This window comes from Scyliorhinus torazame, chromosome 22, assembly GCF_047496885.1.
Source record: "Scyliorhinus torazame isolate Kashiwa2021f chromosome 22, sScyTor2.1, whole genome shotgun sequence".
Taxonomy (NCBI): Eukaryota; Metazoa; Chordata; class Chondrichthyes; order Carcharhiniformes; family Scyliorhinidae; genus Scyliorhinus; species Scyliorhinus torazame.
Window position 1 is genome coordinate 69,853,693 of NC_092728.1, and position 18,334 is coordinate 69,872,026.

Sequence of the window (18,334 nt, forward strand, 5' to 3'; positions counted from 1 at the left end):
GTCTGCACCACAAGCTACTGCATAAAGATCACAACCTCATTGGATATTTAAATCTCAATAAAATAAAATCTTACTAATGCCAAATGTGAGTTTTACTCAATTATAAAGAGTCAGGACATAACTTATCGTGCAACAATGGCATTTTCTGACTAATCCCAAGTCTCAGGTTTATTAGAACCATGTTCCACTGGGGGCCAAGGCCTTCCTACTTCCATAGAAAAAGTAATTCCCAAACATTTAAAAAGTAGTTTCATTCATTCTACAAAAATACTCAATCAGGGCAATATAAATAAAGTTTTGCAGTCAGTACACTCAGTCTAGCAGCAGCTTTATCAAATACTCACCTACAAATTTACTGTTTCTTTGCATAAACTTTCCAAAGTACCATTAAACTAAATACAAGATTTAGATGTTAACCTTAGCTCAGTGGTATCTTCTAACCTCAGAGTTAGAAGATTCAAGTACCACCTCACAAGATTAGAGTATGCAATCTACGCAGCCAGTTTTGAGGTATAGTCTTTCAGCTGAGATGTTAAACAGAAGCTCAGTCTGATTTTTCAGGTGTATGAAAATTATGGTACTATTTTAACAGCAGAGGAGTTTTATCTTCAGACAACAATAACAAAATAATTATCTGGTCATTTATTTCAGTTGGTCCAAATCCTGCAACTCCAGCCAACTGATAGACTATCTTTTCAAGGAGGTGGCTCACCTCCTTCTTCCTGGGGTAACTACGCATGAGCAGTAAATGCTGATTTTCCAGAAATATCCACATCCTGAGAATGGATTAAGAAAACAATTCTCACTGCTGTTTGTGGGACCTTGTGCGCAAATTAACTTTTGTATTTCCTATATTGCAACAATGACTATATGCTGGAACAAATTTTGCGACGTCCTGAAGTTGTGAAAGGGTCTATATGAATTAAAGTCAGTAAATATACCTAATCTACTGAAGTTGGTCAGAAGTTATAAACGAAGCCTAAGCTATTTTGGTGCACTTTACTGCTCTTAACTTTATCTCACAGACTGCAACAAAGCACCCTTCAGAATCAATGCTTTTTTGTCTACTCTATTTTAGGAAGGCTGGATCCCACCTTTGTTTTCAAAAAGGAAGGCTTTTTACCCATCAAAAACACCAACTCAACTATTAACTTGAAAACACTTTAACGCAGGAATAATGTTTTATGAGAACAGCCAACAATATTCTTGGCAAAAAATTTAAAACATTAACTAGATTATCTGCATAATATTTCAACTTAATTTTCTTGTGTGCATCCAAATAAGATAGGGAACTAGAAAAATGTTGTTCTGCAGAGTTTTGAATGTATGTATTGCATATAAATTAATCTCAATACGCATATTTGTTTTTAACCTCCAACCTGCTCCTGGTCCAGAACTGAATATTGTTTAATACATACTTTTAAAATTCATATATGAATACTATAAACCTATTTCAAGTACGATATAGTGTTAAATTATTAAGATTAAGTGACTGGCCTGCAGTAGGTATCAACTTCAATCCCAATATATTTAAATTAACCTGCATCATTAAAATCTTTCTTTACTCTTGATAGATTAGAAAAGAAAATACCTTGCATCCTAGAAACAAATTTAATTGAATACCATTTATACAATGCACATTTTAAGCTAATGTATGATAAATTAAAGGAATATCAGCAGCAGCGTCAACAAGGTATTATGGCTGACTTACTTAAATTAAAAATATTAAAATTGAAAATTATGGCTTCAATTGCAATAGAGACCTGGCTGGATATACAAGTAATACAGGTTTGGGACCATAATTAAAAAAATAAAATAAACAATGCAATAAAAATAAATTGCACAGAAGCAGACTGCATATTAATCAGGATTATCAAATGACTCCCTTCCCTTTCTCCCCCAGGTCCCCTTCCCCTGGACATGCAGGGATTACTACAGGAAAAGATGTGGCAGGCAAGAAGAAAAAATACAAATCTGATAAAAATTGCATTCTAATATGCCACGCACAGCACGCATAGGAGGAAGTTACAAGTGGAATTTAAGGCCTTCACCAATGGGAAGTTTAGTGGTGGGGGACATTCTATCAGACGGGAGGGTGGCAAGTAGGGACCCCGCCACCTTCTGACCTCTGCCATAATTAAGTTCATGGCAGTAAGGCTCATGGATCGTCTCCACCCCCCACAGCCAATTGAAGCTCTGAAGTGGGTAATTAATGATTTCAGGACCTTATCCCCGTTGCTGGTACTCACCTAGGCGGCGGGTGGTGACTTGCCACACTGGAAGCCTGTAAAGCAAACACTATCAGGTTTGTTCGTGGGCTTCCAGGGAAGGGCAGGTCCCTCATTCAAAGGCACTTAGAGTCTTTGAGGCACCCAGCATCGGGAGGGGAGAGCTTACTTGCTGCCAACGTCCCTACACCTCCTCCCTTGTGATCCCCCTCCCACAATCATTCATCTGTGGTGGGGCGGCACATTAGCACAGTGGTTAGCAATGCTGCCTCTCAGTTCCAGGGTATGATTTTGACCTTGGATGATTTTGCGTGGAGTTTGCCCGTTCTCCCAATGTCCGCGAGGGTTTCCTCTGGGTGATCCCGTTCTCCACCCCCCCCCCCCACCCCCCCCCACCCCCACCCCCACCCCCCCCCCCCCCCCCCCACCCCCACACACACAGTCCAAAGATGTGTAGGTTCGGTGGATTGGCCATGCTAAAATTGCCCCTTAGTGTCCAAAGATGTGCAGGTTAGGTTGGGTTACAGGGTTAGGGTTCTCTTTCAGAGGATTGATGCAGACCTGATGGGTCAAATGCCCTCCTTCTGCACTGTAGGGATTATATGGCATCCAATGGGACGGCTTGGGACCCTCCGTGATCCTGGGCTTCGGATGGTTCCATTACTGGCAGCAACCACAGCCTCCCTGGTGGTGCCACCAGGCACCAAAGAAGAGCTGATGGCCTCTGACTGTGCAACAGCACTCGGTTGGTGGGACATCTTCCCTCGTGGGTTCTTGAGCCCGCTGCTGTCCAGTTAAGTACCTGATTAGCATTTAATAAGGCAGGCCTGACCAAAAAAAGGTGACGCAGTGCCCTCGCCAGCTCTCTGGCCAGTGGGCAAGACTCAAAGTGTTTCATTAACACAAATAATCAATTAATGGTTAAATTTAAAAAACACTGAGGATTGTATAGCGAGTAAATATTAGATTTGAATACTTAACAGTAACATCTCCTCAGTCAGGATTATGTTTGAAGAGTATTAAATTGAAATAAATTTGAATCAAGGCCAATGCGTCAACAACCATTTCAACCCCAAAAAAGGAACTTAACATTTACTCCTGCCTTGAGCAAATGATAATTGGATTTCATTGTTTTACTGTGTGACTTAGCATTCCATGGTCGAGGCTTGATGTAAAATAAAGTTTAAATGAGACATTTCTGCATTTGAGCACATAAAGATGTGTAGTGTTGAAGCTGCAGCTTCTGATTGGAGTCAGATAACTGTCAGATGCTTATGCTGTGAACTAATCTCAGTCTGAGTAACAATGAAACTCTGCATGTGCGCTTTGATGTGTATGCAAAGCTTTGCTCTTTCCTCCATCATTTTCGTTCTTGGCACATGAGTTACGGTGTTGCTTTATCCTAACAAAGACTTCATGCAAAGATTTTAAGAGGAGTTACAATGGTATTTTAAAATGCTGTCTTCCACTGACCTAGAGTTGTACAGCATTCAAAGCGGTGATGACTCCGACAGGCGGTTTCATATCTAATGCGCCGAGGATTCAATCAGCATCTGACATCTAAATCATAAATCATTTTCATATTATCGGGCACCTAAAATTGCTTAGCAAAGTCAATGTTGCAGTATTTCTGTACCCGTACGTTCACAGATTGCTTCATTTTATAATGGAACTAAATGCCCTAACACCCAAAAATGACATCTGGTTAAATAATGCTTGCTGGTGTTTATACTACTGAATACAATGAGATCCAATAAACAAACATACACTCAATCCTATAATTTAATTCCTGCTCCAACTTTCCAGACCACTCACTTATCGGGATTTAAAAATCAATTTGTTTCTTCAAAGCCGCTCCAAATACTTTAAAAAAGCACGCATGCAAGCGATGAATGCCTCTTTAAGATCAGACATTATACACGCTGTTTTGGAGGTAGGTTATTTCCTGGCTGATGAAGGTTTGATCGGTTGAACATGTACCAGATTCTTCACAGCTTTTGGCCTCTCATTGCTGAATTCTAACTGTGTAACAACCAACATTCAGATTGCACTGATTCTGACTTCAGGCTCCTCTCAGAGTTTCGTTCATCAGTCAGATTTTTTTTGAAACTTCCTTTCGTCCCACCAACCAAAAAAAGGTTCAAGTATTCAGATCCAAAACATCAGAAATTGCCAACAGATTTCCATATTTTACTGTACTTCTTAGAATATACCAAACATTGAATTTAAATTAACTTCAATATTGGACGTTATTGTATTTGCTTTTATGTAGTAAAAATTCATTCATGTCCACTGGGAACAAAAAGCTGAAGACTTATAACCAAATTTTCTTCAAAGTCCCTGATATATGAATGAATTAACCTGCATACAGTTTAACTCTGTAGCTGCTGGATGAACATTTTCTTATAAAGAACCTGCAAACTGTTCATAAACATATCTGTATATTGTATAAATTACATGGTCAACAGTTTCAATTTCTATCTATGCATTTCCACCATTATAAATGATTGATTAAATATTTATTGCTAGCCTGAAAGTGTAGTTCAATTTTATGCCATGTCAGTGTTACAGAAAAAAATTGTAGGTAGATTGAACGGTTTTCATTGATGCAGTGGCCAGTGTTGGCAAATTATGGTTAATTGAACCAGACCAATTTTGCTGGGTGCATCTCAAACCCAAATTGAAAATCACTTAAAAATGTGGTCCTCTAATTTGATATTCACGTATACCACTAGCGTACAGCAGTAACAGCTAGTTCCTTTTGCATCACGAAAGGCAATTCTTTAGACCAAAATACTATGGAAGAAGCAATCTACAAAACACTCATTTCAATGAGCACCATCTTACTATATTCTGAAAACTATAATCCTCAATATTGTCAAATAACTGGCATAAATCCAGATTCCTAATATAGTTATGCCAATGTATTTAGAAACTTTCCTAAAAAGATGATAATTTCCCACCTTCAAAATAAATTAAAAGCATATGTACATCAGTTAAGGCAATGCAATCTCCCTTCCCAATTCATAGCTCATTTCCTTAGCCCTGAAGGACCGGTCCCGCAAAACTGGTAACAAATGGTGGAATTCTAGATTCAATATAAGCAGCATTGTTTTTGAAAAATCTAGGATTGCACAATCCCTCTGAATTTAAACAGAGTTATAGAAGATGAAACCTCATTTTGAAAGAAACCAGTATTTATAGCTCATCCTTGTCTCTTTCTTCAGAAGTATTCACTTCTTCCTTACGGTCCAATGGTACAGATGTGTAGTCTTCAATTTCCTCCTGTTCTGCATCAGATGGAAGTCCAACAGCTCTCTGACTTTGGACTTTTTCAAGTCTGCCTGTGTTCTCATCCAAATTCTCTCTCGACTCTGGCCCTCGACAGCTTTGTGAGCTAACGCCAAGTTCTAGTTGAGCAACCTGGGTGTCCGCTGACTCAATTTGGATATGGATCGTTATTTCTCCAGTAGATTTTTCCACATCTCTGCTTTCTGGAATAAATTACAATTTAACAATGGAATCGCTGCCCCAAGTAGGAAGAGGGTTACATAATTACTTATAATAACAAAATCAACTAGCAAAATCAACTACTGAAATACCATGAAAACTCAAATGAGAAATATGCCAAATGGTTTTATTAGGCCAGATCTTGCTTTAACACTTCATAGTGTACCAGGTCACTTGATCAAATCCTTCTATTATTCCAGGGCTGGGATTGTCTGGCCCTGCCATGGCAGGATCTGCTGCAGGCCAGTCAAAAGTCCACTGATGTTTGACGGGACCAGAGGATCTTGGTGGGTTGGACTAGAAAATCCCGGCCAAGGTTACCTTGAAGAACAAGACAAAATAAAATTCTGCCCCTTCCGTCACAAACCATCCTCTCTCATTCCATCCCCCATGGTCTTCATCCACTCTATTCCTGAGGATTTTCCTCAAGTGCTCGGTTTCCAAAATAAAACCAACCGCACAGTTGCATCTGCATCCTCGATCGGTCCTAATTCCCTGCTCCTTATTCTCCTTCATCATATCCAATATTTTCTTCATCGGGCCATTCATCAATTAATCACTTCAATTATGTACATTGCATAATTTCTCAACGTATCTTTCTGACCCAGCTTGTGATGACCTAACTTCCCCATCGAGTCCTACGCTTGCCTATTTCAGTAACCATCCTTTATCCTCCGGGCTAATTCCTTGGCTTTTAAAATCTATCAATCCTCCTCTTAAAGAAACTTCTACAGGATTCCTCTGCATTCTGATCACCAATTTCTAGCCTGTCCCTTCTCTACATATTACTCTCCGATTATCATTTCAATCCCTCCAAAGTGCTAATGTAACCAAATAGTGGGTGGGGGGTTGTTCAATTGCATGGAAAATTAGAAAGTCAAAGTTAAAGGAGAAGGTCGGAGAGATTAGTGATGAGGTGGAAATGTGAACATTATATGGCACCAAGGAATCGTACACGGGTAGGGAAATTTGTTAATAGAACCTAAAGGCTTTGTGTCTGAATACGCGAACCATTCAGAAAAACGTTAATGAGTTAACAGCGCAAATAGAGACAAAGGGGTATGATTTGGTGACGAATACTGAGACATGGTTACAAGGAGACCTGGTCACAGAGTTGAATATCCGAGGGTACACAGTCTTTCAGAAGATTAGGCAGAAAGGTAAGAGAGATGGTGTAGCTTTGCTGGTAAAGGAAGGGATCAATGCTGTAGTGAAAAATAATAGAGACACTGGAGATCAAGATATCGAATCAGTCTAAGTAGAAATAAGAAATAGCAAAGGAAATAAGGTCCTGGTGGGAGTAATCTGCAGGTCTCCAACAGTAGTTCCACAGTGGGGCATAGTATAAAACAGGAAATACTGGGGGCTTGTAAGAGAGGCACAACAATAATATTGAGTGATTTTAATATGCATAGACTTGATTAAACAAATTGACAAGGGTAGCCTTGAGGGAGAGTTCATTGAATGTATTAGTGATTGTTTCTTGGGGCAATATGTTTTAGAACCAACCAGGGATCAGGCTATTCTGGATTTGCTATTGTGTAGTGAGGAGGGATTAATTAATGACCTCATAGTTAAGGATCCTCTGAGGAAGAGTGATCATAGCATGTAAAAATTCAAATTCAGCTTGAGGTCTGGAAACTGGAGTCCCACACTAGTGTTGTGGAGTTAAACAAAGATAATTAAGTAGGTGTGAGGGCAGATTTGGCCCTAGTGGACTGACCAGGAAGACTAAAAGATAGGACAGTTGATGAGCAGTGGCAATTGTTTTTTTTTTTTTATAAAGTGTAGCAGTTGTTTAAGGAGATACTCAATTCCTCCCAACTAAAATATACTCCAGGGAGGAAGAAAGGTGGTAAGAGGGAAAAAAAACATGCATCGCTAAGCATGAAGTTAAAGATAACATAAAGATAAAAACTAAGGCATATCATATTGCAAAGGCCATTGGCAGACAGGGAGATTGGGAAACTTTTAAAGATCAACAAAGGGTTCCTAAAATAGTTATAAAAAGATCAAAGATAAATTATGGAAGAAAACTAGCACAAAATATAAAAAAGGATCGCAAAAGCTTCTATAAGAATACAAACGGGAAGAGTAGCTAAAGTGAATGTTGATCTCTTGGAGGATGAAACTGGGAAGTTAATAGCAGGGAACACAGAAATGGCGGAGTCGCTAAATCAATATTTTGCATCAGGTTTCATACTAGTACCATCCCAATAGTTTTATGGGCGATTCCACCACATGGCTACTCATGTACTTTCTCGGGGTGAATGCTGCGGACTTCACAAGGGCCCTCAGGCTCGTCCCCTTGCATGATCCCTCCTCTAACCTGAGCCAATGTGCCCCCCCCCCCCCGCAAACCACCACCACCATTGTCTCAGCTTTTCTACACCTACATTCGTTGCCCAATAGTAACAGAGCATATTCGGGAACGTCAGTCCCCCTTCCCGCCTCTGCTTTTCTATTAGAGTTCTACTAACCCTCGACACCCTGCCTTCGCACACAAATTCCAAGATTAACCTGCCTACCTTACGAAAAAGGCCTTGGGGAAGAAAATCGGGAGGGACTGAAAAATAAACAGAAATCTTGACAGTATGTTCATCTGTACAGTAAAAAAGGTTTCGAAGTGTAGAGTTTCGAGGTGGAGGCCGTTTATGACTATATTCAAGGAGCCGTTTGTCGTGGGGGAGGGACATGTACAAACTGTGCACTTTGTTGGGTGTTAAGGTTGTGTTGTTAAGGTTGTGTTATTATGTTGAACATGTTTGAAATAAAATACTTTTTTTTTTTTTAAAAAGGGGAGGGAGGCAGAAAGTAGGAGACTATAGACCACTTAGTTTAACATCTGCCATTGGGAAATTGTTAGGATATTTAAAAAATCAAAACACCAGAATTTCATAAAATTTTGGTTTTATGAAGGATAACTAGTGTTTGTCTAGTGTGCTTGAGTTCTTCGAAGATGTAACAAGCTAATTGGATAATGGATATCCTGTAAATGGAATATATCGAACTTCCAGTTGGCATTTGATAAGGTGCAACACAAAAGGTGAATACACAAGGCACGATCACATGAGATTAGGGGTAATTTATTAGCTTGGATAGAAGACTGGCTGACAGACAGAAAGCAGAGAGTTGGAAGAAATGGATCTTTTTCTGGTTGGCAAGATGTAACTAGTGGGGTGTCACAGGGTTCAGACCTCGGGTTCCAATTATTTACAATATATATTTATGTCTTGGACACAGAGATAGAAGTTACCATAGTCAAATATGCAGATGATATGAAAATAGGTGGGATAGTAAATTGCAATGAGGAAATAAGAAATTTACAAATAAAGATAAAGATAGGTATGTGGGTGTATTAAAATTTGGCAGATGGAGTTTAACGTGGATAAGAATGGGGTTATCCATTTTGGTTGGGTAAATGGAAAGTCAACTTATTGTACAAATGGAGAGAAATTTCAGAGTGTTTTGATGCAGAGGGATCTGGGCGTCCTCATGTACGAATCACAGAAAACTAGTATAGAGGTGGAGCAGGTAATAAGGAAGGCAAATTAAATTTTGGCATTTATAGCTAAAGGAAGATAGTATAAAAGCAGGTAAGTGTTGCTGCAATTGTACAAGGCATTGATAAGACAACACCTGGAGTACTGTGTACAGTTATGGTCCCCTTATTTGAGGGATCTAGTTGCATTAGAGACAATTCGGAGGAGGGTCACTCGGTTGAATCCTGAGGTGAGGGGTTTGCCTTATGAAGAGAGGTTGAGCAGTTTAGGCCTCTACTCTCTAGAATTTAGAAGAATGAGAGGAGATCTAATTGAGATATATAAGATTATAAAATGTAATATGGAGCAGATGCCTTTTCTTGTGGGGCAATATGGAACGCGAGGTCAGTGTTAGGATACGAGGTAGCAGATTTAAAACACAGATGAGGGCAAATTACTTCTTTTAAAAAGGTCGTGAATCTGTGGAATTCATTACCTGGAGTGCTGTCGATACCGGGACATTGAGTAAATTTGAAGAGTTTGAGAGATTTTTAATTCATAATGGGGTGAAGTGTTATGGAGAACAGGCCAGAAAGTGGAACAGAGGCAGAGATGTCATTAGCTATGATTATATTGAAGGGCGGCGCAGGCTTGAGGGGCTGAATTGTCTACTCCTGCTCCTAGTTCTCATGTTCAACGCCATCCTGCATGACTGACTAAGTTCTTTCTTCCTGCTTAGCATTTTGCTGGCCTTTGACATGCTAAATGGGCAGCACGGTAGCATTGTGGATAACACAATTGCTTCATAGCTCCAGGGTCCCAGGTTCGATTCCGGCTTGGGTCACTATCTGTGCGGAGTCTGCACATCCTCCCAGTGTGTGCGTGGGTTTCCTCCGGGTGCTCCGGTTTCCTCCCACAGTCCAAAGATGTGCAGGTTAGGTGGACTGGCCATGATAAATTGCCCTTGGTGTCCAAAATTGCCCTTAGTGTTGGGTGGAGTTACTGGGTTATGGGGATAGGGTGGAGGTGTTGACCTTGGGTAGGGTGCTCTTTCCAAGAGCCGGTGCAGACTCGATGGGCCGAATGGCCTCCTTCTGCACTGTAAATTCTATGAAATGGGTTAACAACTACACAGACAGAATTTTTTTTAAACTTCCTGGTAAGGACTGACTAAGGTAAAAAAAACATACCTTGCCCTAGCTGCTTGGATTTATCTATTAACAATACATCCACATTCTTATTTTCATTCAAAGCATCCAGCAGGATTGTGCCCTCTTTGTGGAAGAGGAAAAGGAGAGGTATGGTGATATCACTGGCGTTTTCTCCATCACCAGCCATCTGGAACACAGGCGAGGAATCACTGCTACTGCTTTCCACATTATCTGAAGAAGGGAATATAAAGGAATTAAATAATTGAGATGCAGACAAAATGAAGTACTCTGACAAATAAGACACAATTCACCCAGCTTTTGGAAATACACAAATGGCCTATTCTAAAAATATCCTTGTGTGAATAATTTTTAAGCTACTGTGTGCCTCCAAATTCATCAAAAATGACAATCCAGCACAAGGTGATTCATTTAGAAAGGAAAAGGTACTCAAATCCTGTGGCTTCTGTACAGCTCTATTTCAGACAACATACAAAGTTACTGTGAAGGAAGTCTGTTTTTTTTTTAAAAAGGTGAAGCAGAAACCTGTAGCATTTCCCCCCCACTTTAAAACAATAAATTATATCAACATATTAAAAATAAACAACACTCACCAATAATGACAGCACCAATAGCTCCAGCCTTTTGCAAATTCCTCGCCTTGATTGCAAACATGCAGTCTCCCCGTTGTGCTAAGACAATTTTACCATGGACCTCATCGGAGTTAACCACATTCAAGCAGGCAGTGTACGGGGTGGCTTTCGTCAGAGTACCTTTAACCTACAAAGGACAAAATAGCTGATGCAGTAACAATCCAACATAACTAACGTGAATGCAGAAGAGGAAAATAAAGGGCCAATGTGATAGAGAATTGTAGCCCCGATTGGACAGGTAATTAGTTTCTACACTTGGCTGGCCTCTATACATCCAAGGAGCAAAGAATACAAAACTAATCAGGGTAAGAAATACCATCGGGACTTTTGGTGGTGCATCAGTAGATTTATTGGAGCAAGTGGCTTATCTGTTTGAGGGCGTGACTTGCCCTTAGCAAAATAAAAAATGTAATTAAGGCACACACACAGTAAGTAGTTACAAAATGGATGGCAGAAAGAATTCAGGTTAAATCTCATGAAGAAATGATTAAAGGCTACCAAGAATTGAAACTTACTATGTGAGAAATTAGTGAGCTACAGACCAACCGCCAAGTGGCCGACTGACGACACAGTACATTGGTTTTTGAACCTCAATAATTAATAAAAGAAATATCACTCAATTAATTTAAGACAATCCCAGAGAAGTGCCAAGAATAAGATAGCCTGTTCGACAGCGCAACTTTATGCTCTGTACAAATTACAAACCTTCCCAAAACAAATTCCACTAGCTGTACTTCCAACTATCCATCTTTATGTTTAAATAGCAAGGACATGTCACTCACCCCATGTTCCTCTTTACTGAGGTCCATTCCAAAATGAGCTGGACCTGCAGCTAAAACCACTTGTCCCAAAAATGGGGGAGATATAATCTGCACAGCAAACGATGTCATCTCGCCTCTCGTCTGAGCCTGAGCCAGTTCAATGATTTCTGCAATAAACTTTAAGCCATTCTGACCATTTTGTGAACTTGCAGCCTGAGTAAGACATTCCACATGTCAATAAATCAAATACAATCCAAGCATTCATTTTACATTTTTAATATGTGCACGTTTTCCTGAAGTGTCAGCATCACCCAACTCACTCTGATCTATTATCAGTTCAGTTTAAGCCAATATCAGAGTAAAAGGAAGGTTATGGCAACTGCATCAGGTTGCATTTGTTGAATATCTGTTTGTCCAGGTTCATTGATACAAATAGGATAAGGCAGAAGTGGTGTTGATGGAAGGGGACAACAACACCAAAAAGTATTGGGCAGAGGGGAAAAACATGACTTATCTAGCTCTTGACTGAATCCTAGAGTTCAAACGTTATGCATAATCTAGGAAACAGATCACAATCCAACAGAAGATAATTACGCAAATTACTCCGGTGCTGGAATCTGAAACAAAAACAGAAAATGCTGGACAATCTCAGCAGGTCTGACAGCATCTGTGGAGAGAAAGGGGAGCTAACGTTTCGAGTGCAAAGCTAGCTCCCCTCTCTCTCCACAGATTGATCGTGATTGTCGGAGGGCGCACTTCTGAGTCTTGCCGACTGAAATATTGTGCGAGCGCACAATGATGTCGGGAGGCAGGCTTGATGTCTTCTCCTGCGATTTCACATGCTTCCAGGTTGGGTGTGCGCCCATCTGAGCAACGCAAAATTCTGGTACATGTCTTGAGCAAAGTACTCTGATACTTTCCAGCAGGGAACAATTGAATAAGTGTATTTGGAGAGAGTAGAAGGAAAAGCGAATATCTGTAGTGCCGGCCTCTTAAAACAAAACTCTAAAGGCAAATCCCAACATTTCATAAAATGCCAGCTGTTTAAAGTGAAGGGCAGGTCTGGCGTGGCCTCCCGATCAAACTAAAATAATACTGTTTATCCAGTTGATTGTGATGTTTACAATTTTTTAAAAAAGTGATTCTAGCTCATGGATTAATATAGATTGCCCAGAGAGAAAATGTATCAATGACTAATGTATAAGTGCAGAACAATGTAAAACAAGCACTGTACTAACACCATTTTCTTTGCTTTTATGAGGCTGAATCCAGTTAATATTTCTTTCCTCTGTCCATCTTCATCCCGGGTACTGACCTGATCAGGTGTATGTGTAAGTTGGATACGTCCATCATTTGTTGACACTACAGTGAACCCCATTTGTTTCAGGATTTCTACATGATCCATGCCATTAGCAACAAAATCTTTTGTCTGAAGTGAAGGGAATGCTTTAGGCTGGGAAGGTTCCATACACCTTTCCCTGGAATAGGGAAATCACATGTAAAGAAAGACAATTTCCACATACGTGCATGCATATATTCAGGGGGATCAATTCTTCAGGACTTAGAATCACCAAACAGAAATTTAAGTGAGGCAAAAAAAACATTGTACTGCTGAATATTTCGGAAATATATTTCAAACGTCTTAATGCAGGTTGACAATTAGTGAAGGAAGCCTATAAAAGAATGAAAGACATGTATTTATATACCACTTTTCAGGACTACCAGACATCTCAAAGCGCTTTTACAGCCATGCATATATTCAGGGGGATCAATGCTTCAGGACTTAGAATCACCAAACAGAAATTTAAGTGAGGCAAAAAAACATTGTACTGCTGAATATTTCGGAAATATATTTCAAACGTCTTAATGCAGGTTGCCAATTAGTGAAGGAAGCCTATAAAAGAATGAAAGACATGCATTTATATACCACTTTTCAGGACTACCAGACATCTCAAAGCGCTTTCACAGCCCCATGAAGTACTTTATTTTTGAAATGTAGTCATTGTTTTAATGGAGGAAACAGAGAAGCTAATTTGCACACAAACAGCAATGTGGTAATGACCAGGGGTAATCTGTTTGAGGGGTAAACATTGACCAGGACACTGGGAAGACCTGCTCTTCTTCAAAATAGCGCCACAGGAACCTTCACATCCACCTGAGCAGAGATATTGAACGTCGGTTTAACGTCTCACCTGAAAGATGGCATCTCTGACAATGCAGCACTCCCTCAGTACTGCACTAGGGTATCAGCCTTGAGTTTTGTGCTCAAGGCCTGAATGGGACTTGAACCTAGAACCTTGTGATTCAAAGGTGAATGTGCTACTAACTGACCTACAGGTGATATCTACACAAAGGGAAGTTCAGAAGTGTTGTTAAGATGCACAGTTTTAGTTCCTCAGACTTCAACAATGCTCCTTTATTTACATGCTCCTGAATAATTCAGTCTGTCCAATCTTAAGCTTATTGGTTACAATCCTACAGGAACAGTGTGCGCATTCCATATTTGACAAAGTCTACAACTAATAGTAACTTGGTTTAGGGGCTGTCAAAAAAGGCTATACTTTTCCACATGTCAGACAACCAGCTGTCAAAAAAAAAAAAATACATTCATTGTTGTTGAGGTGACTATTAAGAAGAACAAGGGGCCAGGGACCATGAATGCTCGGGTTGCAAGAATGGAGCTGAGACTGGGGAAATAATGCATTCAGTTTTGAAGCGGATGAGTTTGCAGATCTGAAAACTAGACAATAGAAAAAAAAAATGGCTCTTCAACTCAAGTTCTCGTTCTTTAAATGAGCATCCGGGGTGAGCTCAAGCCCTTCCTTAGTTTACACTGCAGATTACAATGGGACAGATGCCTCAGTGCACATCATTTCACATATTTTGGATCCAGCAACATTGCATTTAAAAAAAAAACAAAGAGATGCAGGTACGGATAGCAGTATTAAAAGCACAATAATGTCTATTCACACTTATGTTGTATCACTTTAAGAATTGTGGGTTGAAAAGTGCAGTCAGGGAACAACTTCCCAAATCTCTGGTCATGCTATTGAGCAATTGGATGCTGTGAGTTTCAGAACAACAGCCCCAGTTCAAGTTTTTTTTAAAATAGGGAAATCATCAGAATGTCTCGCTGGATGATTAATTTGAAACTGAGCACATTATAATCATTACCGTGTTCTGCTTGGTAAGTCTTTTGATCCAGCAAGCTGTCTTTACTCTCAGTGGCACTTGGGAGTTTTCCTAATAAATGCCTTCCAAAAAGCAGAGGATAGGTTGGATAGCTTTAAATAAAACTCTAAGCTGACTCAAAAATTTACTTTCATCTGTTCTTCAAAGCAAACATGACTGATGAGAGATAGGCACTACAATGTCATGTTTCTGTGCATCAAGGTCAGAATATTCTTTATGTACGAATGTTTGACAGTCATCTCAAATCCAGCGAGGCAAGTTCAGTTAGGACATGGTTCTCAAAATCATCAGTAGGTTCTTATGGTCGATATGCTGCCTTTTGCCTTTGTTCATACATTTATTCTCCCAATTCTAAGCACACACCGTGCCTTAGAGCAGGGTTTTTCAAAATGTGACCCGCAAGTGGGTTGCAGGCAGGTGTCAGGAGGGTCACGGAGCGATCGCTTGTGGCATTCCTGATCGCAGGAGAAGCCCCCAAGCAGTCACGACTGGCTTGTCAATGCAGAATGCCAGCCGAGATCAGCTTTTAAAATGGAACATCTGGCCAGAAGCAGCGGCAGAGAGCAGGTCAGCACATGCAGGGCGCTTGACGTCAGTGTATGTACTGACATCAAGCGTCCTGCATACACGTGGTTTTGCCTATCCTCCAGCCTGACCTCCGGGAGCTGGTCAAAGGCCCCCACCCCCATCAACTTCTTCAGCAGCTTGGCTACATACGTGCCAGCATCCGCTTTCTCAATGCCTTTGGGCATCCCCACGATTCTTAGATTCTGTCTCCGGTAGTGATTCTCCAGGTCCACCACCTTCTCCTTTAACCGTTTCTGGGTCTCTCGCATCAGACTCACTTCTCCTCGTGCTCCGCCACCACTTCCTCCACTTTCCAAATAGCCTGACCCTGGGATTCCAGACTCTGCTCCACGTGGTCAATTCACGCTTTTAACGGTTCCATCGCCTTAGCTCGGTCCTCCCTCCTCTGTCGGCTAAATTTCTCATTTAAGAAGTCCACCAGGTGCTCCGTCGACCACTGGGCAGGCAAGGCAGACCCTTTACCCTCAGCTATCTTGATCTGTGTCGCACAAAAATTCTCTTGCTCCAACTGCACACCCCCCCAACCCCCAGTCTGTTCCGTAAGGGCTATTAAATTCCACCCGCAGTTTTCTATCTAGGATTAAAGGGTTAATTAACAATTTTCTTTTTTTTGAAATGCTAAGAGGATACCGTATTAAAAAACAACAGGACTTCTATTTTAATTGCTTATAAGGAGGCTCTCTGAATGCACAAATGCTTTTCACATGTTTAGAAAATTGTTTTTTGTGTTATTTCAATCAAGATTATTAACTATTTTTTAAAATTGGAGTTACAAAAATCACTTGATTTCATATGATTAAATTGCAAAATCTGTGGAAGGAACGTACCTTTCTGTGGAGGTCTGTGAGCTTACATCTAAAACTATATCTCTGTAGGTTTCTCTTATTTTCTGTGCGTAGGCCGGGTTATTGGGAAACATCGTTTGAGCACTGGGGCACATATGGGAAAGGACATTATCTTCTTTGTTTTTCAATTCCACACTCTAGGCAAAAGAAAACATAGATTGAAAAAATTGATGTGGAGCACTTAATATTGCAAGTTATTCTTGTTTTTCCCAAATTAATGCAATTGAAATGAAATGAAATGGCTTATTGTCACAAGTAGGCTTCAATGAAGTTACTGTGAAAAGCCCCTAGTCGCCACATTCCGGCGCCTGTTCGGGGAGGCTGGTACGGGAATTGAACCGTGCTGCTGGCCTGCCTTGGTCTGCTTTAAAAGCCAGCTATTTAGCCCAGTGTGCTAAACCAGCCCCGGATAATCACAAAGAAAACCACTCTGGTCAAAATGTGAACAATAAAAACGCATGTGTGTCGAATAGCTCAAAAGTACACACGCTGAAATAGTCACATGATTTGACCAAATCCATGTCTGGCCAGGGTACATCCAGTCTCCGACTATCCGGAAACTGGGAGATCTGGGACCATAATTCATCCTGCTAACAGCTGATTCCACGAGTTGGTTTCCCCCTTCGTAATTCTATAAACAGTGATGGAGTTTAGCTTCATTCATTTAATTCAGGGGAGGCGGTGGCATAGTGGTAACGTCACTGGATTAGTAAACCAGAGACCCAGAGTAATGCTCTGGGGACCCAGGTTCAAATCATACCATTGCAGTTGGTGAAATTTGAATACAATAAAAATCTGGAGTTTAAAAGTCTAATGATGACCATGAAACCATTGTCAGAAAAACCCATCTGATTCACTAATGACTTTTAGGGAAGGAAATCTGCCATCCTTATTTGGTCTGGCCTACATGTGACTCCAGACCCACAGCAATGCAGTTGACTCTTAAATGACCCCTCAAAGGAAATGATGGATGGACAATAAATGCTGGCACTCATGTTGTTCCATGAACAAATTTATACATAAGATGATAACTGCGAGGACATTTTATGTCATAATTCACTTGCCCCATGACTTCTTTTGAGGGGTTAGAGGAAATAGTCACTATCTATGCTTATCCTCTGCCAAACAATTTGAGTGGTGAATGAGCCAGAAGAACCATATTCATAATCATGATTTTGCCAGTCTACTGGAGTTGAATCATGGTGGGGAGGGACAAGGGGGTGATGTGGTCAAATCATGGGGAGCGGTGGGGGATCAGCTTCCTTACTAAGTCCCATGGTTGGGGAATTCTACTCACAGCAGGACTGGCTTCAGACAGGTGCCAGAGGCAAGAAGCAAATTTAAACATTGAAATGGATGATAAATGGCCATTTTATCGATCGTCGGCATTTGGCCGAGGGCAGATTAAGCACCTGCTGGATCAGGTGGCCACCAGCTGAATTCAGACAGCATCCCAAAGGTAGGCCGGTGGGGCAGCAATCTTCCATTCAAAAAGGAGGCCACAGGCAAGGAAGGTACTCTACGCCACCTTGCAGATTTAATGAGAGGGTCTTGCCCTCCATCAATAGAAATTTTAAGTCTTTCTTTAACATTTATACCTGGTGTAGGCTGCAGTGCAACCCTCAGCAGTGGCCAACATGCTTGGTGAGCTGCCAGCCCTCTGATTGGACCAGCAACTCTTTGGGGTGAGCAGGTCTCCCGCACGGAACAGCATGCCTGGCGGCAGCTAATTCATGAGCTGCCACCTGTAAAATCAAGGGGAAGACATGCGTGTTGCCAACATGCACTTCTGGCTACTGTCTGGACTCCGAATATTTGATAAGATTCTGCCAGAGAGTCATTACAGCACTGAAGGAGAACCACCCCCATCCCCTTCCACCACCCCATTGCAACCAATTTCCCTCAGACCTTAAACGGGATTGCTGGA

At 40.8% G+C, this 18,334-nt stretch overlaps 1 protein-coding gene across 3 annotated transcripts in view; it reads right to left on the reverse strand.

The window, feature by feature from the left end:
• Positions 1-3,992: 3,992 nt before the first annotated feature.
• Positions 3,993-18,334, reverse strand: part of LOC140399117 (ER degradation-enhancing alpha-mannosidase-like protein 3) — a 70,077-nt gene continuing 55,735 nt past the window's right edge. For all 3 annotated transcript variants that reach the window (XM_072488293.1, XM_072488294.1, XM_072488295.1), the window contains 6 exons: positions 16,390-16,544; positions 13,098-13,260; positions 11,804-11,995; positions 10,983-11,148; positions 10,411-10,602; positions 3,993-5,722 (listed from right to left, as the gene is read on the reverse strand). In XM_072488293.1, the coding sequence (XP_072344394.1) occupies positions 5,427-5,722; positions 10,411-10,602; positions 10,983-11,148; positions 11,804-11,995; positions 13,098-13,260; positions 16,390-16,544 (1,164 nt within the window). In that variant the 3' untranslated portion in view covers positions 3,993-5,426. The remainder of the gene's footprint in view (positions 5,723-10,410; positions 10,603-10,982; positions 11,149-11,803; positions 11,996-13,097; positions 13,261-16,389; positions 16,545-18,334) is intronic.